The sequence below is a fragment of the Perca fluviatilis genome, chromosome 15 (genome assembly GCF_010015445.1).
Source record: "Perca fluviatilis chromosome 15, GENO_Pfluv_1.0, whole genome shotgun sequence".
NCBI lineage: Eukaryota > Metazoa > Chordata > Actinopteri > Perciformes > Percidae > Perca > Perca fluviatilis.
Window position 1 is genome coordinate 19,290,193 of NC_053126.1, and position 26,616 is coordinate 19,316,808.

The 26,616-nt window shown below is 41.3% G+C and overlaps 1 protein-coding gene across 4 annotated transcripts in view; it reads left to right on the forward strand.

Annotated features, from left to right (window-relative positions):
• The first annotated feature begins 478 nt into the window (after window positions 1–478).
• The window catches only part of znf385c (zinc finger protein 385C), a 137,862-nt gene continuing 111,724 nt past the window's right edge, over window positions 479–26,616 (forward strand). For 2 of the 4 annotated variants that reach the window (XM_039825106.1, XM_039825109.1), the window contains exon 1: window positions 633–663. In XM_039825106.1, the coding sequence (XP_039681040.1) occupies window positions 639–663 (25 nt within the window). In that variant the 5' untranslated portion in view covers window positions 633–638. Of the gene's footprint in view, window positions 555–632; window positions 664–26,616 lie in introns of those variants that run through there. The other 2 variants (XM_039825107.1, XM_039825108.1) reach the window with 2 other exon arrangements.

A 26,616-nucleotide genomic window follows, 5' to 3' on the forward strand; every position in this document is an offset into this window, starting at 1 on the left:
CGCACCAGCGGGTCAGTGTGAACACTCATAAAAAGATCAAAGACATCCGGTCATGTATTTCAAAATAAAACTAATTTAGATTTATGGCTCTTGTGTTATAAAGTAAACTCGACAATAAAAATGAAATAGGCCTATACATCACTTAAGTATTGAGCTATTTTGTAGCCTACATTTTTCTTTTAACATTTTCTTCTTTAAGCCAATTAAAGAGGGTTTGTTGCCCAATGCTAAATATATAATAGGCCTATTATAAGCTTAACCTCGACTGAAACATGAAGAGAAACTCGAACCGTTTCAAGGCATTTTTTCATCTCAGAAAGTCCATTCAAATTAGTATGGCATGCAGCTGCTTCTCTGATGGTGCAAACACATGTATGCCTTTTGTTGTTAAAGGCACATCCTGCCTCAGTCTGCACAACGGTGTCTGACTTGACAAAACCGCTGCCCTGGACAGCTCTGGGATTTTTTGCGTTGGCAGCCAGTCTGTACCAATCTGTTTCCACAGTTGCTGGGCACGGACGAGCACCGGGAAAGTCGGAAACGGAACGGAACCGGTAAGACAATGCGCTCTCCTGTCTTCTTGTATTGTCACACGTGAGGAAGAGTGCTGTCTCTGCAAAAGTTTTAATTTGGCTGAAATGGATCTCGATGCGATAGTTTCAGGTGCACAGTTTTGAAAGAGAGGAGTAAATTGAGCATGTGGTGTGGCAAAGTTGTATTTCGCTCATCGCTTTTCCTGGAATAACTGCGTGTATGTTCTGGATAAAGACCATGGATTTTAGACGTTATGCGTAATTGCGCATCAGCAGCACCAGACGTCTAATCGCCTTTCTCCACACTTTTTTGTGAGTGATAAAGTAAGATGTTAGCCTACTCAACTAATATAACTCATAAATAAATCAATTAAAATCAAACCAATAAATATGCGACAGTGGGAGAAAATACAAAGATCACCATTATGCCTTTAAGTGTGGATGCTATGTCAGTGTAACATGTATTTAAGGTTTTATTTTGGTCCCTCGTTTGTAGCCTTCTAACCAAAAATGAGGTAGATATCCTAAAACAACTGTTCGTATTTATAGTTGGCTGTGGGTCGATATTGGCAACATTTGCTTCACTCATGTACTCCATCCTCCTCTGTACCCAACATTATGCCCCATCCAGATTTATGATCTTACTTAATAGTATTTTCCACAGAAAATTGTCAATGAGTTCCCCTCCTCGTGCACTTTCTGCTCTGTACTGCAGTCTATATGTTACATTTTGGGCAATTATAGCAAATACAATATTCACTTTGCTTTTAAAGGGATATCACTGTAATAGACTACTGTTTTCTTATACAAACTTAAATATATTCAATGTATTAATACAATGGTAGTGACTTCATCAGACTTTGTAGTGTTTTTGTTACCTTTTTAATAACCTTTTTTTTGGCTTTTCCGCCTTTAATTTTTGACAGGACAGCTAGGTGAGATAGGGGAAAGACATGCAGGAAATTGCCACCGGTCGGACTCAAACCCTGGACCTCTGCGTTGAGGCATAAACCTCTCAGTATATGTGCGCCTGCTCTACCACTGAGCCAACCCGGCCACACCTTTTAATAACCTTTTGATAGTGTTTGAAACATAAGGTATAGTTTATAGCTTTGCATTGATAACCTTTTGTAAAATGTTAACATAACACTGCCCTATTGCATCTTCATGTCTGGCTTTATTGACACAAAGCTACATATTATAACTCACTGGACATTCAGGGTTCATTGCCTTTTTAAAGTGGCACAAAATTTGACTGCATGCAAGATCCTGAGACATAAACCGTAGAATGTGTTTTCACGCTGAACATCACTTCCACACATATATATATATATATATACACACACACACATCTATACACACACATACGCATACACTGAATCTGAGTCTACTGGGGCCAATAACATGATTTAACAGCTTTCTGCTTGGAGGAATTCTTGAAGTTTGACATGTCTATTTCATCAGCGCTGGCAGTGCTCTGATAACAAAAGTGCATTATATAATCACCACTGTAGAGAGAGAGAGAGAGAAGGGTATGTTGGTGTACAGATGTTGGAATCAGTCCATCCTAAAGTGAGCCATGTCAAAATTGCGTGTGAAACTGTCACTTGAATTAAAATTGGATTTTCTACTGAACATCTCTTTTGCTGCAATCTTTGTGCTCAGTAGTTGTTGTAACAAGTAAGAGGTCTGATAAATCAAGTGGAATATCACCGTGTAGATTTAGAGAACTTGACGTCGTGCTCTGTATAGACTTTATTTATGGACAGCACCTTTTTAGAGCTGGCTTCTCCCGCTGAATGGCCCTAGTTGATAAATGCTGCAATCTGTCTCGCTGGTATGATAAAGTGTGCAATATGTTTCTCACAGTCATTTTTGTTTTTTACTGTGTTTTTTATCTTTTAGATAGAGTGAGTTTGGCATTTGAGAGTTTTTACAATGAATAAAGGAGGTAGAGCAAGAAGAGTGTTTTATGGCACTGTATTTGTCATGAGCCGTTTGGTAGTGGACATGCGTAGTATAAAACCTTGGCAATGTGTCAGTTGTTGGCTGTTACCTACAACCATACTAGTTAGGTTAAGCCAGCTACATCATTATGGTGAACACAAATGAGAAGGCAAAAAAAATCCCTTTTCATATAGATTCCCTGTTGTTACTGAGAAACCATAACACTCCCTGTGCAGTAGTTCAGATGATAACTGCATTTTGACATTCTCCTAGAGAGCATGAAGTGCTTGAGTCTCCCTCTAATGTTACCTCACATGTGCACAGCGTGAAGTTACTGATACTGACACACTGTATACATTTCCTTTTGTTACTGAGCATATTCCAATGAAGTACCCTATTTTAGGTGCAAAACAGGTGGAACAAGCTCACAAACGCATTTCACAAAAATGTTTGTTTAGCAGACTGCAGATTCTTCACAACGGTGAGCACTTAGTGTAGCTGTCAGGTATTTTTTCTTTGGATTTATCATTGGCATTAACATAAATAGAAAACAGCCACATAGTTGTAATGTTTGCCAGTTACTAATTGGATGTACTGTAAACAAACATGTTGTGCCACCACTGGGGAAAACAAGTACTTGTGACTACAAAAGTGATCAAGTGTACAAGTGTCTCGCTGCTTCCTGACTGGAGAATTGTCCGTCTCACACTACCTCAAAGCCTCCTAGAACTTAAGTTCAAACTATGACTTTAAATTGGATGTGGTCTAGTCTGGATCAACAGAAGTACATTTCCAGGAAAATTGCCTGACATTCCACGTGTGGCTTAAGCGCCAGATGTCACTTACCTTCCGCTCTTTGTGTGTTGGTGTTCTCAAACTCTGTTCGCTTCGGGAAACAACAACAAACTTCGAGCTAATAGCAACAAGGCAGGCCTGCTTGGTACTTCTTGCTTTTACTATGTAACTGGGACGTTTTGGGACCGATTGGTTGGGATTGCTTTGGACAAAGTACACACGGCAATACACTGGTAGAGCAAATTACGTTTAACCATTTATCCAGCTAATTTACATATCTCACACTACTGTATTGTGTGAACAGTTAACTTCATTTAACATTTTAAGTGGCGTTTTCTTTTGCTGGTTGCAAATGTTCCACCAAAACAAGTTCCTTCTCAAGACCATTTTGCAGAGGCACCGTCTCTGCATCCGGAGCTTAGCGCTGCCCTAGATGATTGTAATTGGTTTAAAAAAATGCAAACAACCATTCACTTTAATGCTATTTCTCAATAATATTGGACACATGCTAATGCTTGTTCTTGAGGGAATTACTGTAATTGTTGGGGTTTTGGAATTTGTAGAGTGTGGTCTAGACCTACTCTATCTGTAAAGTGTCTCGAGATAACTCTGTTATGATTTGATACTATAAATAGAATTGAATTGAATGTATAATATTAATGAGTTTGAGTTGACTGTTTGACTGAAGCAACCATTTCAGTTCCTTTAGGAATTCCGTTTGTGTGTGAGAGAAAATGAAGTGTTGGCACTGATGGAGAGTGGGTTAAAGGGATTGTCATGTAAACTGAAACATTTCCCAAATATATGTACCCTAATTATCCACCAAGTGGATAGCTACAATTCTTCATTTTAACCACCCCAATATTTCACAAAATCCCACCCACACCCTTATCCTCCTGGTAGTTTGTGGAGATGACTACATGCACACACTATAAAACACCATAGAAGAATGTAGTGGAATCAACAAATCTTTTATCATTAACTTAATGAAAATAGATTAGTTCTATTCATTTCAAGTTCATTCAACCTAAAATGTTTTCATTATCAGACCCATTTCAAAACTGATGAGTTGAATTGGTCCAGGTAAAAGTGTATTTGTGATCAGCATATTAGCACACTTCCCAGCATGCATTGCTTGACAGTTAGAGGGTTCTCTCCACAGAACTTATGGCTTACCCACTGCTAGTACCAGCTCTACTCGGCTCGACTCGGCCGCGGTGCCCCATCCTCCATTTTCCATTGCAGATTTAGTATTGCATCGTGCCTGAGGCGAGCATGGCTGTTGCCACAGCCACAAGACAAATTTTGTTTCAAAAGAAGCTGGAGGCAGCAAAAAAAACACCGCTGGCTAAACTATTTAAAAATGGCGGGTTTGTTCAGGACACCCCCGTCTGTAGCTAGCAGTGATGACGCAGTGATTAGTGACTATTCTCTCCGACCAATCAGTAGACTGCAGGTTTTCATGTCACCTTTTGGTATCGCCTCAGCTCACTTGGATCCTTGACGGAGGTGGTACTAAAAAAAGTACCTGTTGGCAAGTACCAGGGACTTTTTTTCATAATGGAAAACCAAAAAAAGCGAGTAGATTCGAGGTGAGTCAAGCAGGTACTGTGTAATGGAAAAACGCCATTACTTATGGTAGTTTGAAGAAAATATACATAACTTATGAGCCAGCAACTTTGAACTAATTACCTCCACCAAGGAGGTTACGTTTTCAGTTTGTTTGTTTATTTGTCCATCAGCAAGATTAAGGGAAAAACTACTGGCACGATTTTCATGAAACTTGGTAGAAGGGTGTAACATTGGCCAAGAAAGAACCCATTACATTTTGGAGCGGATACACAAATTATTTTTTTCTTTCGTTAATATTGCATTAACATTGGGAGATAGGGCATGCCCAGGCGGAGGTCTGCGCTCACCGAGTGCCCTTGTTGTTATTCAACTACGTTCAGTTAACTAACTGTACGGAAAAAATATGTAACTAAAAACCACAGTATGAACTTTTAGTTTTGCATGCCTTTACACCCTGAGGAGATGTAAGTGGATGTAAGTTTGTTTTAAGAGTATTGTTTAGTTTTTAATTGTTGTTGGCAGCTCTGAATCGACTGGCAAGAGACGAACCGCATATCTGTCACCATGTGTTGTTAGAGGTGGATACCTTGTTTACTTCCACCTCAGGGAGCTGGTGGTGAAACATGCCCCAGCTAAATGCGTTAAAGTGGCTTCATGCTCCTTGTAGTGCTCAATGCTAAAGACACTTATTCATCTCACAGGGTCATTGGACAGAAAGCATTAATATTAGATGTTAAAGGGGTCACTCTGAGGCCACTTGCCACGTTATGTTCTCTTGGGGAAATCCAAGGATTGGTTCTTTTTTTTTTTTTTTTAGATGGTTATCTGAGATTGTTAGTGTTATTTTGTGGAATCGCTGGTGTTAGGGTGCATTTCACATGAAGGGGGAAATGTAAACATTAAACCCATCCTTGCGTAAAGAGAAAAGAGTTGAGAGAGAAGAGAGAAGAAAGGTGAGATGAGAACTAAGAGAGAGTGAGAGGGCATAATTTGGGAACTTAGAGAGAGAAGCATCCACACATATCCTCATATGTTGATGTAGGTAAGTGTAAACTGTTTCTGACAGGCGGAGTGTAAGAGTCTTCACAGACGTAACGCTGAGTGGGTTACAGTGACACCCTCATGACCACAGTGCGGGGTGAAGCAGAACATCTCCCTCTTGGTGTCTTCAAAAGAACTCTTTTTCTTCATCTCAGGGCCTCCAGCCTTTTTCTCATCTCCAACAGATCAGGGTCAGGTTGCTTGGCTACCAGACTGGTCCTTGGCTCACACACACACAACATCTTGTATACACATAAATTAATATGTATCTGTATTCTAAGCATGCTTCAGTGCTTACTGACTCTCTTGGTCAAGACTTTATTGGTAAATATACTGTATGCATGTGCAAGGCATCATATGCAAACACCTATAACAATATATGTTTGCAGAATCCTTTTTGTCTTTTTTCAAATTTTTTCTTTCAGCCGCTTGCTCTTATATTGCTGCTCACCGTATAATTTTCTCTGTGATTTTGCTCGTCTGCTGTTCAAGTGGCCTCTCGCTATTTTGCTTTGACCTCTTTTTGATCCTCCTCCTTACTGCTGTTTTCTATGGTATCATCACCCACTGAGCCAAGGTGACCAGCGAGCTCACACTGTGCAACACACACAGCTGGAGCCTGCAAGGCCCAAGACTGAATTTGTACACTTTTTGGATGTTTGTTGACCTCTCTTGTTCTCTCTCTCACTCTGTGTGTGACTGACATCAGTGATTCAATCCTATGCTGAAAACGGTCAGAGTAGCACAGTGACCTTCAGTTGGACGTTTTGTGCTAAAGCTGTGACGCACTTGCTGGTCGCATTTCCAATTGCCAATACAAACACAGTTAATTCCCAATTAGCTGGGGGAAGCTTGGCACTGGAGGACATCACTGTCCTGTCAGTGCCAGGCAGAGCAGCACTGTACACCAGAAATATTTTTTTAAATTAAACAAAGACATTCAGATTCTCATGCATTTAACATTTGAATGTGGGTTATGCTCTCTAAAATCACAGGTTCACAATGATTTCTTAAAATGTTGTGCAATGTACTTTATCGAAAGCTACACCTAATTTTTTAAGTCACTGCTTAAGCATTAAGTTATCTACGCAGCATTTTATTTTGTTAAACATGTCCTCTGGGGGAGGCTCAGGATAAATCAGAAGTGCCAAAAAATTCCCACATTTGTAATTAATTAAGATGTTGTAACACAAATTACTTTAAAAGCAAGCTTGATAAATTATACATTCCTTTTCCACTCTCCAGGGGTTGGGTGAGGAGTGACAGGGCAAGTAACAAGCTGTGCAGGTAAAATGAAAAAGGAAAATCTCTATAAAAGAGCACTGGCCCTTCTAGCCATGCTGTCTCTTTATCGCTGAAGGAACGACCGAGCGGTGGTACCCTTCAACCCCTGAGTTGCTCCGCTGGCCTGGGTTGGTGCCCTTTGGGAAGCTTGATGTGGGAGAGAGAGAGAGTGGGGTTGGACTGGGTGGGGTGCACCAATTCTGACAGCTGCATGAAGCCTGCCTCGGGGCATGCCCTTTTTCCCGATGCGAGCGCCCAACATCCTCTAGCCCCCTGCCTGGCAGACTGGCATGGCCGACCGGAGGTGCACAGCCCGGGGATAGACTCAGAGGCTGCCTGCTCCTTAGTGGGGAGCTGGAGAAGTGACTCTGCTGACGCTGGGGATGCCAGGTTGTGTCTATCATTTTTAGAAACTACTTTTAGATGAAACTTCCGTCTGACAAAAGCCATTCCCATGGAAACTCATTCATGCGGGTCCCAAATATTGTGACAGCTGTAACTTGGAAAATAGAGATATGATGCACTGAATTTGCTGAATTCAAGGTTAATACGACCAATAATTACCTAGCTATTTCTTCAGGAGAATAACTGTCTCATAGACTGTAAAAATAGTGGACGTAGCATCTGTGAGGTCACCCAGTGGTTTGTGGACTGCCGTTTTGAGACCTCGAGTTTTACAGGTATCGCCATCTAGGTTTTTTGCGACATTGTTCTGTCATTTCTGTCATATTTCGTTACAACATAAAGAATATATGCTTTCATAGCCTAGTGATGGATTTTCAGAAATTATAAGCACTTTTTATTAAGGTTTCATGATTGATATGAGCAGAGCTTTCCATAAGCGTCGGCTGCCGGCCAAACCGCTGACTACTCATTTAAGTCTAGCCCGCTACTTTATTGTAGGCTATTCATTTTTTATTCTAACAAAATACTTTTGATTAACAAGTTGCAATTCATGCATGTATATTTTATGACCACTATAGTGTCTGCTTGAAAACAATGCAAGCATGATGATAGAACAAGCCTGTCTGTCTGTATCAGTCCCATGCACACGCTCAGCTGAAACTTTGCGTGTCCTGCTGAGTAGAAAGCGGAGAATCGTCTTCAATGTTGGACAGATATTGGCAAAATAAAAACACATTAAGAATTGCATTGATTGCACAGACAGGGAACATCCTCATTAGACAAACACCGGTGGCAGCAGTTTGACAATTGCACCATAAGCGTTAAAAAAATTCTCTGAAAGTGCTGCATGTTCCATATTGGCCAGGACATTTATGGCCTTAATGAATGAACAAATTAATATACTAGCCTATCATTATTTACATCTTTTAACAGCAGAGCCTTCTCTAAGACACACTGCAAACACAAGGGCGTGGGTACTATCGCCATTCATCTGCGTACGGCAGTACAGAAAATCGGCAAACTTTCCCTTAAGTAGCCAGCTAACTCTAGTGGTAGCTAGCTAGTTTGGTTGGCATAACGCTTAACAAGACATTTGAGAGGGTCAAAGTTCAAGACGAACATTTGGACAACACTCAAAAACAAGTTCCCGCCGCCTAAAGCATCCATACTATATAGCTAGCTGTCTAAAGCGACAGGAATTTTTCTCCTTTCTTAGCTTATTAGAATGCAGTCAGTTCAAAGGCATTTAGTAATGTTAATGTGCTGGCATGACAGCAACTGAAGGGACGTAATTTAGTAAGTGTCAGTTTTACAACTCATGAAGTAGGAGGGTCATAGTTCTTCTAAAAATAACGTTCCCATTACTCAACACCAGACACCCAAGGAACATACAGTAAGGAAATAGCATGCTAGCTAGCTAATTCCTGTCTCATTTGTAGTCTGATGAATAGTAAATTCATCCAGTCTAGCACCCAATAGGCCTATAGCTATTTTCCAAGACACTGTAGCTGTAACGGGTACCGCACCAGACCAGGCATATGGAAGTGGGCTTGGTTTTATTTAAAGTAGGTTGGAAAAATTATAGATGCAGCCACACGTCCTCTCATGACGCCTTTTACACCTTGACCTACCCTTTGAGCCCTGTGCCCAAACGGGAGGTGATATAACAGTCAGAAGTTAGAGCAGAGGAGAAAAGATTGGTGGTTGGAAAGGAGTATTAGGTTTTTCACCTACAGTAGAAGCAGAGGGCTGCTCGTCTTCAGTGGCACATTTACATACTGTATTAAGCTTCATTTGATCTCCTTTTGATTCGTTGTTATGAAATCATTATCCTTATAAGCAGAGAGCACCAGCTCTGCCTCATTGCCATGAGCCTTAGATATACACACTCGCACGTGTAATGACTCACACTGACAGTGGCCCCAGTGTTGGAGCCGCACATTCATTTACACAAACACATGCACACACAGTGGTGCATTTATGCTGCTTGTGAATGACTGCGCTCTGGAGTTAAACACTGGCTCACTGTGTTCGGCCAGGTAAGCCTCCTCAAATACTCTGCACAACAACAACAAGTGCTAAATAGACTGCTTGTTCAGGTCCAACTGCACTCAGCAGGAAGGGTGGCGGCTAAAATAATTTGATCAGAAACATGCAGTTGTCGAACATGCAGTTGTAGATTGCTTTCATGAATATGCAGATGTTGTGTGCAGTAGGCTACTTTGTGTGTGGTATCTGGTATCGACTTTTACATTTATTTATGAAGGTATTTTTTTGTGCATGGCTTTTTTCAACAACGCCCTGCTTCACATACACTCATTCATTCAGTAACACAAATCCACACATGGTAGCTGCCCAGCACAACCACAGTCTTTCAGTGGAGCTCTGCTGTCGGAGCTGTCGTGAGTTAATTGCCTTGCTCAAGGGCATAATAGTCATCAATATTGACAGAAGCGAGAGTTTACTCATTTGCTTTCTCTGTGTCAAGATTATTTATAGCTGAGAATACTAGTTTCTCAGTCTTAGACGGTGTGTGTTGATCTCTTGTCCTCATAATTTTCCAGGCTTTCCACTGCTAGGATTATGATAGCAAAAGTCATGAAGGCAATTCATAAGGAGGTATGTTTTAAGTGAAAGTTTGAGGACACTTCAGTGTGAAATGCCAGGCAGTGCTGCAGTGAAAAATAATCACTCATCACAGGCTATATTTTTTTGTTTGTTTGCTAAATCTGAATGAAGGTAATGCATTAGTTTAAGTAAAATATATTTAGCTGCCAGGGATTATTCTGAGGCAAAATTTAAGACTCACCCTGCACTCTAAAAGCTTTTGAATGATATTGTACATTTTAGCACAATTTGTCCTTACTTTAGCTTTGGCCTAAACATCTGGTATTTTTCCTGTAGTGAAGTGCTACAGTAGCTTAGTAATTTTCTCCACAAGTCGGTTATGATTAAAAACTATCTAGGTTATTGCTTCCAAGGATTCTTGTCGAAATCTAGATGTACTCCTACTATATTGTATTACTGTTTCTGCCCTCTGAAATAGGACTTTGATCTCACTGCAAGTACAAAGATAAAGCTTGGAATAGAAATAAACATTGTGGCCTACTGTAGCATAAATGTGTGAGTGGTGAAGACGGTTTTGAAGATCTGAAAAGACAATTTTTCAGCTGCAGGCCGAAGACATTTTGCTGTCACAGCTGCTGCCTAAATGTAAAATAATAGCAAATGATGAATATGTAACACAATCAGCCATCAGATAAGACAGGCACCCCACAGATATTCGGATCAACTGTGTCATCTATTTTACATTCTGCTATCGCACTTACTAACTTGTACCTGTCTGTACCTGTGAGTCTCATCTTTCTATCACCGTAACAATTGTGGTTCCAATGTGTATTATTGATGTTGATGTTAAAGAGTCCCTCATTTTTTCCCCCTCCAAGTTCAAAATATTAACAGCTCCTTTTCTCAAGTATTTCTTCTAAAACTACATAATTAACAAGTGTGAAGAGCTCGTTGTTTCGCAGAAATGCTTCATACCTGTCAGTAAAGCCGATGTGTGATTTTCTCACACTTGTATCGCACTTGACCCTTGTCTTCATATTAAAACACAGTGAGGTCAGAGGAGGGAAATGCTCAACAAATCTGTTACATAATTAATTTGACCAGGCAAAATAAATTCAAAAATAATCTTTTTAACTCAAGCATGACATCTCCATACACTGTGTGTGTGTGTGTGTGTGTGTGTGTGTGTGTGTGTGTGTGTGTGTGTGTGTGTGTGTGTGTGTGTGAGTGAGAGACAGTGCTTATGTGTTTATCTCATGCACAGCGAATGGCTCCTCTTCTACCTCCTGCAGCTCCAGATATCAGCAATCGGTGTCATTACAGCCCGCAGGAGGTGGTACCAAAGCTTCCTCCACCAAACCCAGCCACCAACCCCTCCACCTCCATCTCTTATTGATCAGGCTGGAAAGACATCTAATCCATGCTGATCACAGTAACCTCCACCGTCTGGATGGCTGGATCTGAGGCACACACTGTTGTTTCACTGTGTCTCTTATTGAACTATGCCGGCTGTGAGAAGAGGAGTTGGGTGTGGCTCAGGTCACCCCAGATAGCCTGATAGAGTTGGTGATGCTGAAGATAGGCATGTGATGCCACTATTGACGTAGCGGCTGACTCAGAATTGCTGATATCATTCTGCCCCACAGCTGCCCTCTTTCATTCAGCTCTCCCACCTCCTCACACTGAACTGGGGCTTAGCAAACCTATCAGTGGTGGCCTGGCCTTTGATTAAAAGTCAGATCATCACCCTCTTACCATATGTCTGTTAAGCAGCTCTAGGAAACTGACCTTGTTTATTCTTTCCACGGTCTCAGTATTTTTTCGTGGCTTTCAGTTAGTGCCATCTATGTGTGTGCTTTTTTTCCTGCGGTATCTTCCTCCTCATTTATAGCTGATGAGTGTGTGTGGGTTATGTGCCTCTTATCAGTGTCAAACTGGTGGGCCGAGAGTGGGTGAAGTAAGCAAGGGCAGCTCTCTACTCCTCAAGATCCCACATTAACTTCACTTCCTCCAGTTTAAAGTCCCTCTTAGCCCTGCAGCAGCCGAGACATCAGCTCTTAACTCACACATCGACTCACTGATCCACTAAATCACTTCTGTTAACTGCATTGATTCACTGTGTCTCTCTCCATTTTCTTACCTGTGCTTCTGCAGTACATCCGGCATATCCTGAGTTGACTGGCAAAGTTGAATAAGACTGCTTCTACCACTGATTCAGTGCACACTTTTCAGTCAAATTTGTGTTTGCCAATCTGAGTTTTAAACAAAGCTGTGTTGTGTGAATGATGCAGCAAAAGCCAAACCCACAAAGAGCTCCACTACATTAGTTGACTTTATCTCCCCTCAGTTCAGGCCATCACAAACTCATACTGGCCTGACAGCCCCTATAATTGAACCATATATTTTTTTCCTCTCTGTAAATAGAAGAAGGGACATCTTTCAGTGCTCTGCTCCTGGGAGCATTTTTGCTGACCAAACAGGGGCTGCTTGGGTTGGGTTAACAATTGTAACGACACTGCTGTCAGAGAGGGGGCACAGCAAAAGATAAAGAGGAGAGGAATGGATATATCTGCTCTCTAGAAGAGCCACACACAGTTTGTTCAGCCAAAGCTTGGGGAGAGAAAGGACAGAGAGTAAATTACAGATACTGGCTTTAAAAGCTCCCTGAAACAACGATATTGTATTAGAAAATGCTTTCAGATAGACCACATCTGCTTTGCACCAATACCTGTCTGCTGCACCTTTGGACACTCTATTTAAAAAGAGGTTTCTTTACAATAATGGACATAATTTGGAAACCTTGAACCAGGCTGGCTTTGAACAGAAATGTCTCACTCAATGCTTTTTTTTTTTGCCCCCCTTTTTGTTGTCAGTGTATTGGAGCTGTTTAACATGCACCATCTTAGCAAATGTTAATTGCATAATTATGTTTTGTATTATATTACATTTCATTTAGCTGACGCTTTTATCCAAAGCGACTTACAATTGCTATATATGTCAGAGGTCGCACGCCTCTGGAGCAACTGGGGTTAAGTGTCTTGCTCAGGGACACATTGGTGGATGTTTTGCAGTGGGTATCAAACCCAGGTCTCCCACACCAAAGGCATGTGTCATATCCACTGCGCTATCACCACCCCCTATGCTTTATGTAACATTTGTGTAATATATTTACACAAACATTATTTTGAAAGACTTTATGTACTCATATACAAGTTTTTTTCTTCTTTTTTAGTTGTTACAGTTGGCGGACGGACATACAGAATACCAAACAATCTAAGGGGAGCTTAGTGTGTCTTAATTCTCCCAATAGCATGAACTGGGTGGTACAGGATCTTCAGCCCAGTGATGCCTCAGTGACTCTGTTCTAACAAACAAGGCACTCGTCTTCTTCAAAGCCAAATTGAACCACAAAAATCTGTAGGAAATTAATAGCTAGATCGCTGTACCAAAATAGAAAACCCTCGCTCTGGGCTCTGCTAATGTTTTTTTATGGCAAACTTAGAGAGAAAAGACAGGGAACATCTGAACAAGAGAACCTGAGGGCTGCTGATCACCTCTCGTGGTCTTACTTTCTCTTTTACTCTCATATATACAGTAAACATATTTGTAGATTTATGGACTTGTATATGGCATGAATGTAGCTTGGTTTTCATACATTGCACACATTGATATAGGTTATTTAAAATAGATCCCAGTGAAATATCTTTGTCCACCTTCACTGAGGTGGTAAAAATGTCATTGTTAATCTCCTATTCATAGCTGGCTATGCGACATTGGTAAATTACAGGGTTTTATTTAAGCCCTCCTCTGGGTTATTTGAGTGAGCACAGGCCTGACAAGTAATTCGGGCTGATTACTTACAGGTTTGACAAATCCATAAAATCCTCACACAAATATAGTGCATTCAATATTTTAAGTAGCTTGATAGAAGAAAATATACAAATGTAAAAAATGTTTCATGCCAAAAGTATTAAATGTGACTTATTATAATGCTACCTCATATTTATTTATTCATATATTCCAATACCTACATTTAAGTGCATTAAGTACACACTCCACAAGGATTAGTTTTACATTTTTGGAGATACATTTATTTGCTCTCTGGTGGAGAGCTAGAGAAGCCAGTTGCAATATGACTGGGAACAAGGAAAACCGCTAGCCTGGCTCTTCCCTCCTGCAATAGTCAGGCACATAAACCCCATAAAAAAGGCGACTTTTTGTTTTTACACTTTGTTTTTTGTACAGATTAAACAAACAAGATACAACGTGTGGTCACACTTTACTTGAAGGTATCTACATAAGAGTGAAATATACACTATAAACAAGTCATAACATTTTATGACATAATGCTTATTTTAGTAAGTGTCATTCAGTTTTTGTCATAACAAGTTAGGGTTAGGGTTCATGTGTCATGACTGTGTCACGACAGTGTCATGTGTTCATGACAGTGTCATGTCACTCTTATGTAGATACCTTCAAGTAAAGTTTTACCCAACGTCTTAATTCATGAACTTTAGAGCTACTATTTGGAGTATTTTCTTACCTTAGTGTGGAGCTAGGCTAGCTGTTTTCCCTTGTTTCCAGTGTTTGTGTTGGCTGCCAGAAGTAGCTTTATACCGGTATCTTCTCATCTAATTCTCTGCCAGGAAGGGTATAAGTATATTTCCCAAAATGTCAAGCTTTTGCTTTGACAAGCTGGTGTTGTTTGTTCATGTAGTTTTTGGTGTACTTTCTTGTATTTGTTTTGGCAATATTAATAATATACATTTGCATAAGTAACACCAAACAATGTGAATAAACATGAATCAAGCTGAGACCCTTGTTGCATGTCATTCCCCCTCTTTATATGCCTCCTGTCCCTGCCTCTTGGCCAGGTCCTCATTGTAAATAAGAATTGGTTCTCAATTGACTTATCTGGTTAAAAATAGTAAAATTAAATAAGTTAGGGGCAGAGAAAAATTGGTGTGTGTGGCCAGAGGTGATATTCGTCCATTTAAATGAAATACAGTAAATGCCATCTGAGGTGGAAAGCAGGATTGAAATGCCATGTTGCAGAGTTACAGGTGCTCGCTTAATTATGTAGTCTTGTTACATCCTCTTGAGTACATTTGCATTACTCCTGCTGATGTAAACACACAGTGCTTCACATTTTATTTTGCCACATTTTTAGAAATACATTTGGATGAAAGCCCATGACTGGTGGCATAATTTGACTGTCAATTCCAGTATATTGCCACATTTTGTTACTACGAAAGGACAATATCAGCTTGCTGATTCTTCTCCCTGAATTTTAGCAAACAGCCATTTGAGCATACAGGAAGGCTATTTTGTTACAGCATTTCATATGTTTTCTTAAAATCCTCTTGACAGCACGATGGAAACGAAGCGGGTGCAAAGAATTTGTTTAATTCTTAACACTGCGCTCAGTCATTGCCTCTGCTGGATCTCGCTAGCCTGCCCACTTCACAGCCTATATCAAGGTACTCCTCCTTTACTGTAAACTTTTCTGTGGCACATGAACACACAGGCCTCCTCTGGCCTGGGCTCAAATCTAACCCCAAAAGCACACAGTGAAAGCTGACAGCAGGAAGACTGACCCCTCGCAAGGTAAAACACAGAGAGGAGCCCTGTTCCCCCTCTGGCCCAGGAAACAGGGGCACACTGGAGCCTTCAGAGGGATGAAGGATTGGTGGGAAGGACACACATTGGAGCTCTGTATTTCTGTATTCAACTTCCTCCTCCACCTCCCTTTGGCACAGCCCTCTTTATACACCATCCCATTTCCCTCCTCTCCACACATATGCCTTTGAGGCACCTAGCCCCAGAGTTGCATCTGATTTTGACGGGTGCTATACCTCCTGCTTTCTAGCCAGTTGTTCTTGTCTGCTCTGTGATCTCTCAAGCCCAAAAGCTCCAGCCAAGTTGATCCAGCTTCCTATCTACCTGTGAGCCCAAGTCTTCCTCACAGCTTAGACCTACAGAGCTTAATATCGGAGAGAGAGATTGAGCAAGAAGTGAGCGGAAGCCTATCTTCAAAAGAGATGAGTAATGGGCCTTGAGGGCACTTCTCAGCTCCCCTGGAAGCCTGCTAGCCCTTGCCTTTCTACATGCCTAGATAGGTGTTACATAAATGACAGAACATCCTTGATGGCCACTTTTTGTATGCTAAAAGCATTCTCCCAGGTTGGTGTTTATGTTAATGACTTTAGTCAGGGTTTTGAAGTGCCTGGATGATGAGCAGCTAGCCTAGAAACGGAGGAGTGTCTCTGACCTTGGCCCACTTCAGGGAAACGCTCTGGTTTCTGACTAATAGAGTATGCCCTATTCTTTCTCCCACAACATGCACTCAAAATAGCTCTGGCATGCCCCATTAAGCAGCATTTTAATTGTTAACATGGCATACTCTGTCCTTGGCACACATTAACTACTTCATTTAAATGTCAATCCAAATTAAAGAAGGGCCGAGGAGACGGTCGTTTTAAACGGGAACAAGCGTGGTGCTGCAATCGCAATTGCCATTATCAGCTTTTAAGGGACTTGGAGTGCAACCTCAAATATGAGTTTTTTTGGTTCTCACCTGATGACTGACACACAACTCAAGGGTACCATTTGTGATATAGACTAGTAAAGGGGAAAAGAAAATCACTCCATGTCAGCTAGGGATTGAATACATTCTAACGGAACGCCTACCAGTATTTTACACACTGGGGGTAAGGAGTTTAAACGGGCATTTACCAGTTAAAGAGGATCTAAGGGCTGGGTTCTACTCAAAAATAACTAGTTATACAATGTGTTGGCGAAAAGCCATGTGTTTACGGAAGTACAATACCAAATTGCTGGAGTACTCAGTAACAGGGACCTATAGGGTGAATGTGGATTTCAGTTTTCAGTCCTAGGCTGCTGCAGTGCTTGGCTATTGGAAAGAAGGTGCTTGTATTTCTCGTAATGCAGTGATAAAGCAGATGCCTGTGACGGATGTTTGTTTCCTTGTGTGTACAGTTCCTCCCTTCCTTCCTCTAACTTTCACCCTAGGCCTTACCCTCAGTGAAAACGTCCATAGTTGGCAACTGCTTTTTCAACCCCAAGCCTGTAGCCTGCACATCTGTGCTGGGACAGAAACCCCATTTCCCTTGGAGAGCAATAATGCTAGCATTAGGTTCTGCACAGAGTGGTGCCAGCCCAGGGGCCTGGCATGCAATCGTCCACTGTTGCAAACAGAAGCACACATACACTGAATCCATTCCCAGCTCTGCAGTACCAGATGGATGGCAAGCAGGGATGCTCCAGGTCCAAATCACCTCCTGCAGCTGGGTGATAGTCCCAAAGCATTAGAGAAGACAGGCAAGGATTGGGAGCTATTACGTCCGTTTTTGCTGTTTTATTGTCTCACTACCATTAGCTGCCATGTAGGTCTTTAGATTTTGAATTGTCAACACACTCTTCTGTTTGTCTCAGAATGTGCTTGTATTGCTTTGTCGTTTTTTGTGCATATTTTTCTGTGAGGGTCTAGCTGCTTGTTATGCACCATCTGATAATGGGTAATGCACTGGTGGCGGCCTGCCTAATGACTTAGATAGGTAGAGGTGCTCATATTGTCAAGCAGGTGCTCATATTGTCAAGCAGGTGTAGTGTTGTCATGGGGATGATGTGTAGGCCTCTCCTCTACTGGAGTGAACCAGTGAGCGGTGCTTGACTGCCCACCACCAAAAGGCGCAAAAAACACGACCACGCATGCCTGCACACACAAGTACACATGTAGAAGTACCAACATTGCAGTACTAGCAGAATGGATGAATCAGTGAGCTCTAGCATCTTGAGGAGGAGGAGGAGGAGTTGTCTATCACAGTGGATTTAATCAACACACTTAGGTCACAAATGGCTCACTCGTGGAAAAGTGCATCATTTGCATTTCAGGTTGTTTTCTATTTTAATGCTAATGTGTTCTCCACTGCCCACCAGCCTACATGAACACACTTCATCATTCAGTCCTTTTTTTATGTAGCATCTGTCTATCTCTTGCCCAGTCAACCCCTCCACCCACCCACCTATTCGTCCCATGTCCCACAGCCCCCACTTCTGTCTGCTGCCATGTTCCCATGTCTCCCATTAGGAAAGGAAATGAGGCGAGGTACCGATGCAAATATCTTGGACCCCTCGCTGCTCCCTGACTCATCACCCAGAGACAGAAACAAGGACGGCGTGAGGAAGAGAGGAGGGAGGGCAGGGAGAAAGAGGTGGTGGGGCACAGGGGTTAGACAGAATACAGACCTACACAAAACATACATTTGATTGGTACACAATGAAAAAACGGGGAAAAGCGGGTGCCGCTATGTGAAGGCAGAGTTTATTATCATGCAGAAAGCTTTCTCCGGCAAAATAGAACAACAAAGAGAGCATAAACCATTGAACACTGCATTATTTCTCGCTTTCACTCTGCATCCTTCTTTTTTTTCATGGTGTGGCTGTCTTATCATTCAGCCTGCAGTGCTATTTCAGCAGTTCTGAGGAGTCATTCCTTTTCTCTGCCTAGTGCCTAGTCTGTGTCTAGCGCACTTGATTGTTTTGTGTGTGTGTTTGTGTGTGACATGTTTGTGTTTTTTTTCTGCAATTCCTATGTTAAAGACAGACAGGGTGTGAGGGAGGAAAAACTGTAATGAATTAGAAAAAAGATGTATAAAAATTTATTTAATGTCACAATTGCTACAAAGCTGGCAGCCTACACATGCTCAGTAAGCTGTCAGCCTCAGCTCCACCAACCAGCTGTAGGTGGAACACCATTCAGCGCATTCATTGGGATTATCAGAAGCTGCTTTTGCTACAGTATTCAGGCAGGATCTAAACATTTTCATGTTCTTCTTGTGGATGTTACCACCCACCTCCGGCAGTATTATGGAAATGAGGGATGGTGTTGTCATATTCACATCCTGAATAGTAATGTAAAGACAACTAAGAGATTACAGTTGCCCCGAAATATATGTCTGCATTTTATTGCAAAGAACTACAACATCTCTAAAGTGGCAGCTACAATTCAGGGATTTGTCTGGATGCAGAGACAACGAAAAAACATGTTCAACCAAATTGATTAAAATTCTTGGAAAGCAACATGATCAGCTAGACAGGCAGGCAGGTTGTAAACAAATCCTCAATCCCCCCCAAAACATTATCTAAAGCATTTTTAACTGAAAGCAAAAGCTACTGTTAAAAGTGATTCACTGAACAAATGTGTACATCAAAAACCACATACATGTTTTGCAGAGCTACTTCATGGTTTAACTTTGACCTTCACACTTAAGGCGTTTTCCCATTACATGGTACCTGCTCGACTCGCCTCGACTCTACTCGCCTTTTTTGGTTTTCAATTATGAAAAAAAGTCCCTGGTACCTGCCAACAGGTACTTTTTTTAGCATCACCTCCGTCGAGGATCCAAGCGAGCTGAGGCGATACCAAAAGGTAACGTGAAAACCTGCAGACTACTGATTGGTCAAATAGAATCGTCACTAATCCCTGCGTCATCATAGCTAGCTACAGATGTGGGTGTCCTGAACAAACCCACCGTTTTTAAATAGTTTAGCCAGCGGTGGTTATTTTGCTGCCTCCAGCTTCTTTTGAAACAAAATTTGTCTTCTGGCTGGCAACAGACACATGCCAAGAATCAAAAACAACACCTTCGACGCTCTGTGTGTGTGTCGCGTTATGTCACTGCAGTTTCCTGCGGCGTCGCTATGACGACCATCCACGCTCTCCTCATGCATGAGGCCATCTGGGAATAACAGAGGAAGCCCCCGTGATTTCGTAGTTTTTCCGACTGCCAGCGTTCACATAGTCAGGATGCGTGTTCTTCTTCTTCTGTTATATTGGCATTTGGCCAACAACTTGTTGCATGACTGCCACCAACGGTTGGCCGTAGCCTAGAGCATCAGGTGTTTGAAAACATGGAGGCCACAATAACAAAGGATTTGCTGCTGTTTTCTTATACAAGCATCCAAACAGCACATCATGGACAGGTGTTTGTTTGTGTTATCTGCAGGACAACGAACGGGAAAGGACACGGATAAGGTGTTGTTGTTTTTTTATACATGGGCCTATTTATGAATAATTTGAAACATGTTATGTCTGTGTATGTTTCTTGGCAGAGGCATTTGTCCACAATAAACAGTTTATTGTCATTGAAATATGTTCAGTGAACCAAAGTCTCCATCAAACGTCAGTTGTCAACAACGCTTCACCAACTGGGAAACGCGGTTAGCAAAATCTAGCCCGAGTTTCCCACCTCTGATTCCCACAGGAAATGACGTGAATGATGACGTTTTCACTCAGAAAAATGTTTTTCCAATGTCCATGAACGCACGGTAAATCTGCAATGGAAAAAGGAGGACGGGTCACCGTGGCTGAGCCGAGTAGAGCTGGTACTAGCAGTGGGTAAGCGGCATTAGTGTTGCACACACAGATGGGTTTTAATCCAATGGACTATTGGGTCCGTTCACCAAGTTTCAAGTCATTTGATTAAAATAAAGAATAGTAATAATAACAAAAAATAAATGTATGAAATCATGTTACTTGTTGAGTCCCCAAATTTCAAGTTAATGAGTAAAATGTGTTCATTAAAACTTTTTGACCAGGTGGTGGCGATAGATTAAACATTAAGGGATCGCCATAGTTATAACAATTATTCCTGAGGGGTGATGAATGTGTGTACCAGATTGAATGGCAAGCCATCCAATAGTTTTTGAGCCATTTTGGGGATCACCAAAGGGGATCACCAAAGGCATGAGGCTTCATCCATTAACGTCTGCACAAAATTTCATCCAACCGTTAAGATATTTCAGTCTGGACAAAAGTAGTGGACTGACCAATATAATTACATTGCCATCCCTAGAGCTATGCCACGAGCATGACTAAAAACAAGACTGAGGTTGTAAATAAAACTGGAATCTTTCTTCAAGTTTTGTGGTTCTGTCGATAAAAAGACAATGCGCAGCCATGTGACAGACTGATCTCCTGAATTGGCGTATGTATGACACGCCAATTTGTATTCCGTTTTTGCGTGTTATGAAGACGCATAATCGCATTTTTGCGTGTTGCATGTGAAGTCATTTGTCCCAGCTGGGTGGCTGGCCCACAAGGCTTGCCCATGCTTCCAGCATGACAGTTTTGCTCTAATGGCATGGGGTGCTCAATGATTTGAAAGCGGCACAGTGGAATCCTAATGAGTGTAACGATTATCTCTGTGGCCAGCTGAGGCATTTACCAGGCTGGACTCGGGCTTTGCTGGATCTCATGCACGCTTCATGCTGTTTGACAAGCTATATATAATAATAATAATAATAATAATAATAATAATAATACATTTTATTTATATAGCACTTTACATGGTACTCAAAGACACTTTACAGTAAAACCAGCACATATAGCACATTAAAAACAGATAAGCAATAAAATCAACACATAAAACAAGCATATTAAAAGCAATTTAAAACCAGTAACTATCAGATTAGAAATGTAAGACTATTGTATGTGGAAAGCTAATCTGAAGAGGTGTGTTTTGATTAGTGTTTTGAATGTGTCCAGGTCAGTACAGTCACGGATGTGTATGGGTAGGGAGTTCCAGAGGGAGGGGGCTGCAATGGTGAAATCTCTGTCACCCCAGGTACGGTGCTCGGTCCTGAGTGGTGGGGAGAGAAGGTTTGCTCCAGAGGAGCGGAGGTTGGGGGGTGGGGGGGGGGGAGATTGTGGCTGTGGAGCAGGTCTGTGAGGTAGGAAGGAACCTGGTTATGGAGGGCTTTATGGGTGAGTAGGACTTTAAACTGGATGCGTTGAGAAACAGGGAGCCAGTGGAGGTTCTGAAGGAGGGGAGTGATGTGATTGGGTGTGGGTGATCTATATGAACAGAGAGGGCGACATTGTTCTAAATGCTGTATGTCTCATCCAGACGAGAGCTGAAACATCTTTTCACTACAGTGCCTCCTGGGAGACAAACCTAAGTGTGTTTGTCTGCCTGTGCACATTTGTGTGGCTACCCATGCTGCACACTGCAATACACTTCATCTCAAGTGTCAACTCCAGCCATGTTGCTACTTAGTCATACATTTCCTGTGAATTCTCTTTCAGTCTCTGTAACTCTCTCTCTCCGTTTAGCACTTCTAATATTAGTCAGGTCTAATTGCTGTGTTGAGTGCTAACTAAAAAGCTAATTAGGCCAGTGATTTTTGGTTAAAGAGGAGGCGGAAAGTGAACAGAGGGTTTCTATTAAAGAAACTGTCCCCACCCAGACCCTGACAGTGTTGTATTTGACCTCCACTTTATTCCTTTACCAAAAGATCACAGGACAAGACCTTTGTTTTCTCAACAGTCTGTTGGATTAGTTGTTCTATTTTTGCTCCCACACTTGTTGGCTCAGGAGGTGCAAGATTGTGTTTGATGTTTGACTTCAGCAATTTGTTAATAATTCCCAGAGGAAATGTTTTCTAGTTCCAGAGAGAGATTTGTGGAGGATTATGGTCCACCACAATGTATACCATGAAACAGGTTGAATTTCAAACTTCTCTCTGAAATTGATTTTTTTCTATTGTTGAGTGATCCCTGCCTCCATTTCAAACACGTGCCCTGAATCTGCAGGGATAGTGTGCACAGTGTACAGTAGTGTGTGTCCAGGTAAATGACACAGAGGTGCATAAGTAATAAGACATGTTGTGTGACATCTTTATTCACTCAAACCCTCACAGTGAAAATGCAATACAGCATTTTCACACCAATCTACTGACTTTTGTGAAGGAATCTTGTTAAAATCCATTCTGCCTTAAGGTTTCACACACTCTCTTTTATCTTTTCGTTGGTGATTGAATGTTCCCTCTGCTTCCTCTGCCTTTTTGAATGTGGGCCGTATGCACAAATTAAGACCTAGCTTATTAAACAAGTGAGCCTTTAAATTACACAGACTGGCCTTGCATGCATGGGTGACTGTCAGAGCCCTCTCCCCGCCACCTCCAGCAAAAAACAAACACATTAGGGAGGGGCTGCACTTCACTGTTCCTTATGTTATGTCCATTTATTCGGAGAGCGCCCTTATTTAACACCAATGCGTTTTTTTTAGAGTGCTGTAAGGGTGAATATGATGTTGATGTACTGAGTATTGTGTGTGTGCCTCTTGTATTTCTGTGTGTTTCATTAGACAGAGGATAATGAAGGCGCATGTTGATGCTATTTCAAAAGCCTTTCTTCATGGAGGGGAGAGTCGTTTTTGTTGGGCTTGATTGGGTTTGAATCTTGACAAATGTAGCAGCCTAGTTGTTGTCTTTCCTAAGTTGCTGATTGCTGTTGATCTGTACTTATTGTGTCTTGGAATCGTTTTATCTTGACAAGCAGGCTCAGAGGATGTAGCTGTAGCTGCAGTTTTGTTTGTTCTGAGTACTAGATGGTTTCATGTGGTCACTATGTTGTTGGTGCTCTGTATAGTTTGTCTCATTGAGCCTTTATATATTCTTATCCTCCCTGTCATTTGCATATTTAAACACCCCACTGTTTGTGTGAATGTATGTGTATGAAAGTGTGAATGGGATAATCCACACTGTTAAACCACAGTGTAATTAAACACCTTGATTGTGTTTTCATAATTAAAATAAAAAGCAGTTAAGTGTTTGAAGAAAAACCAATTAAGCAACAGTTGAAAGTAATTTTGAGCATTATTTGAAGACCTTTATCACATAATTAGAACCATTAAATATGTTGTTAGTAAAAAATAAGTTGGAACAAGTTTTCTTTTGAGGCTGAGAACAGAACAAATGTCTTCACTAGTGACTTGGAATTTTTTCAATTTTTCATGAACATAAACCTTTAGCATTACTTAAAACTGCACTATTACGTTTTCTTTAAACCCTCCAAATACATAATTTGCGAGAATATATCATGGAAATAAATTCAGGAGAGTAAACAAACTGCATCAATCGCAACATTATGTTCATCAAAGTATGAAAATATGACAGCTTTTGACATGAGTATAATGTCAAAAGCTGCCGTGTGTGTGTGTGTGTGTGTGTGTGTGTGTGTGTGTGTGTGTGTGTGTGTGTGTGTGTGTGTGTGTGTGTGTGTGTGTGTGTGTGGGGGCTAAACAGAAAGGTGTGTGACCCCATTAAACACACCATCTGTGTAAATTTTGTACACAGCATCTCAGTAGTGTTTGTTGTAAAAGTTCCCAGCTACTTCACAACTTCTCACTCCATATCTTTCAATTTGGTTGTTGTTAAATCCTTCCAGCATAATTGCACCACATCTTTGGGGCACCATACAGCAGTGGGTATAGTATGAATACACTAAAAATGTCTCTGGTTTAATCAGTTTGAATCTGTAGCTGCTCTCCTGTAACACATGCGTTATATTTCAAAATTGCAGTATTTATGCTAAGTAGTAAGGCTTTTTCCAAACTCCTCTGGGAAAAATTTCAATCCCTTGAGGTGGATAACAACTTGGGGTACTGTAGGTGGGTTTTAGAGCACTTTCTTTTGTCATTCAAGCATGGGTTGATTCGGTGGAGTGTTTCTGTCTAATTTTGAAAAAGGAGCAGGAAACTTTAGGAGGAAAATTAGTGTGGGAGAACAAGCTCTCAGATCTGCCCTGAGTTCTCCCAAGGGGTTGGGACCAGCAGCGTGGATGGGTGGCCATCTTCCAGCTCTAACACAGTGACCTCTATTCACTTGCATGTTCTGCCCACCACAAAAGTCTGGGGCTCCTGCTCTCAATAAATAAGATAAAGTTTATATTTACACCTACTAAAGTGAATTATGCACTAAATTGCAGTCGTTTCTGGTAATTACCAGGTGAAAGTATGTCTAGGAGTCAGGGTTATAAGTTTTCTAAAAGTGAAATGAAAAGATGTCTAGGTTACATATAACTGTTGTTTTAATAGCATTTTAATGGGTAGCACTCAGTATTGAGACATTGTCAATGCAATCAAGAAGCCTAAACGTAAAAAAACTAAACAAATTAAACTTTCAAACTACACGCCAGTCTGCAAATTAACAAATCCATGCCCACAAGGAATCTTTTTTTGTGTTCTTGATGTAACAACTCCTAATAGTAGATTGCATTAGATTGTTTGGTAACACAGTCATGATACATGAACCCTAACCATAACTTGTCATGTCAAAAACCGAATGACACTTACTAAAAGAAGCGTTATGTCATAAACGTTTATGACTTGTTTATAATGTTTATGACACGTTCATGACAGTGTCATGTCACTCTTATGTAGATACCTTTAAGTAAAGTGTAACCGATTGTTTATTGCAGAAGAAATGCCGACCATAAATAAAAAACTGGTTTAATTTCATGAAAAGGATTACAACTTGTATGTAGCACATCAGAGTCCTGTATCATTGAACAGGGGTCATGATGCTGTGTTTGAATAGAGGTCCCATGCTGGTTACCTGGCTGTTGCAGAGTTTTAAAAGGTTAATATGTATCATGCTAGCATGCTGCTGGCATACAAGGCCCTACACAATTATACCCCCACCTACCTCACTGACCTCCTGGAAGTTTACACCCCATGCCCGCTCACTGAGATCCTCCTCAGCAGGCCTACTGCATGTTCCTAGTGTGAACCTCAGCACCCTGAGAGGGCTTTCAGCTACACTGCCCCCAAGCTGTGGAATTCACTGCCAGACCAAATCAGATACTGTGACTCAATTACTGACTTTAAAAACAGACTTGTCTCTTCAAGATGGCTTATGCACTGACTGACTGACTGACTTTTTAAAATTTTAATTCGATGACTATAATTTTAATTATGTTTGATGATTGTTTTTTTCTACACCACATTTTTCAGACACATTCATGTCTAAATGCTATTGTCTGTCGCGCTTGTCATGTTGTTACAGCTAGTGCCACTCCAGATTCCTGCCATAATACAAGCAATTGCCTTTTGACCTTTTTTATTGTTGCCATCTCCCATTATGTGAAAGGACCATTAGCTGACTGGGGTCACGCAGCCCCAGCTGAAGCCCTAAGCCTCCATACTGAAGATGAAAAGTAAGCGGAACCCATAGAGACATATTGGAGTATGTCTGCCTGGGAAGCTGTGACCAATCTCCCAGAAAGTCATTCCATTCATATAATCAAAACAGCTTCCTAAAATACATTTAGGCTCATCCAGGTATGTCAGCAGGCTCACAGTCTGTTGTACTTTGATTTCTGATTCTGCCACATTCTCAGACGTGTGTGTGTGTGTGTGTGTGTGTGTGTGTGCTAAAACCAGAATAATCCACCAGAAAACTCTTAGCTGCAGGGCTTTAGTTTGACAGTGTGGAGGAGTTGAGCATCCACGAGGCACAGATGTAGAAAAGTGGACATAGAAAAGTGTCTCTCTGTCTTTTATCTCTTACAATTGTTTGATATCCACTGGTGTAACAAATGACACATGTAGGCTAGAGTATGATGACAATAAACCCCAGGAGGAGTAGCTGTTGCCAGGGAAACAAG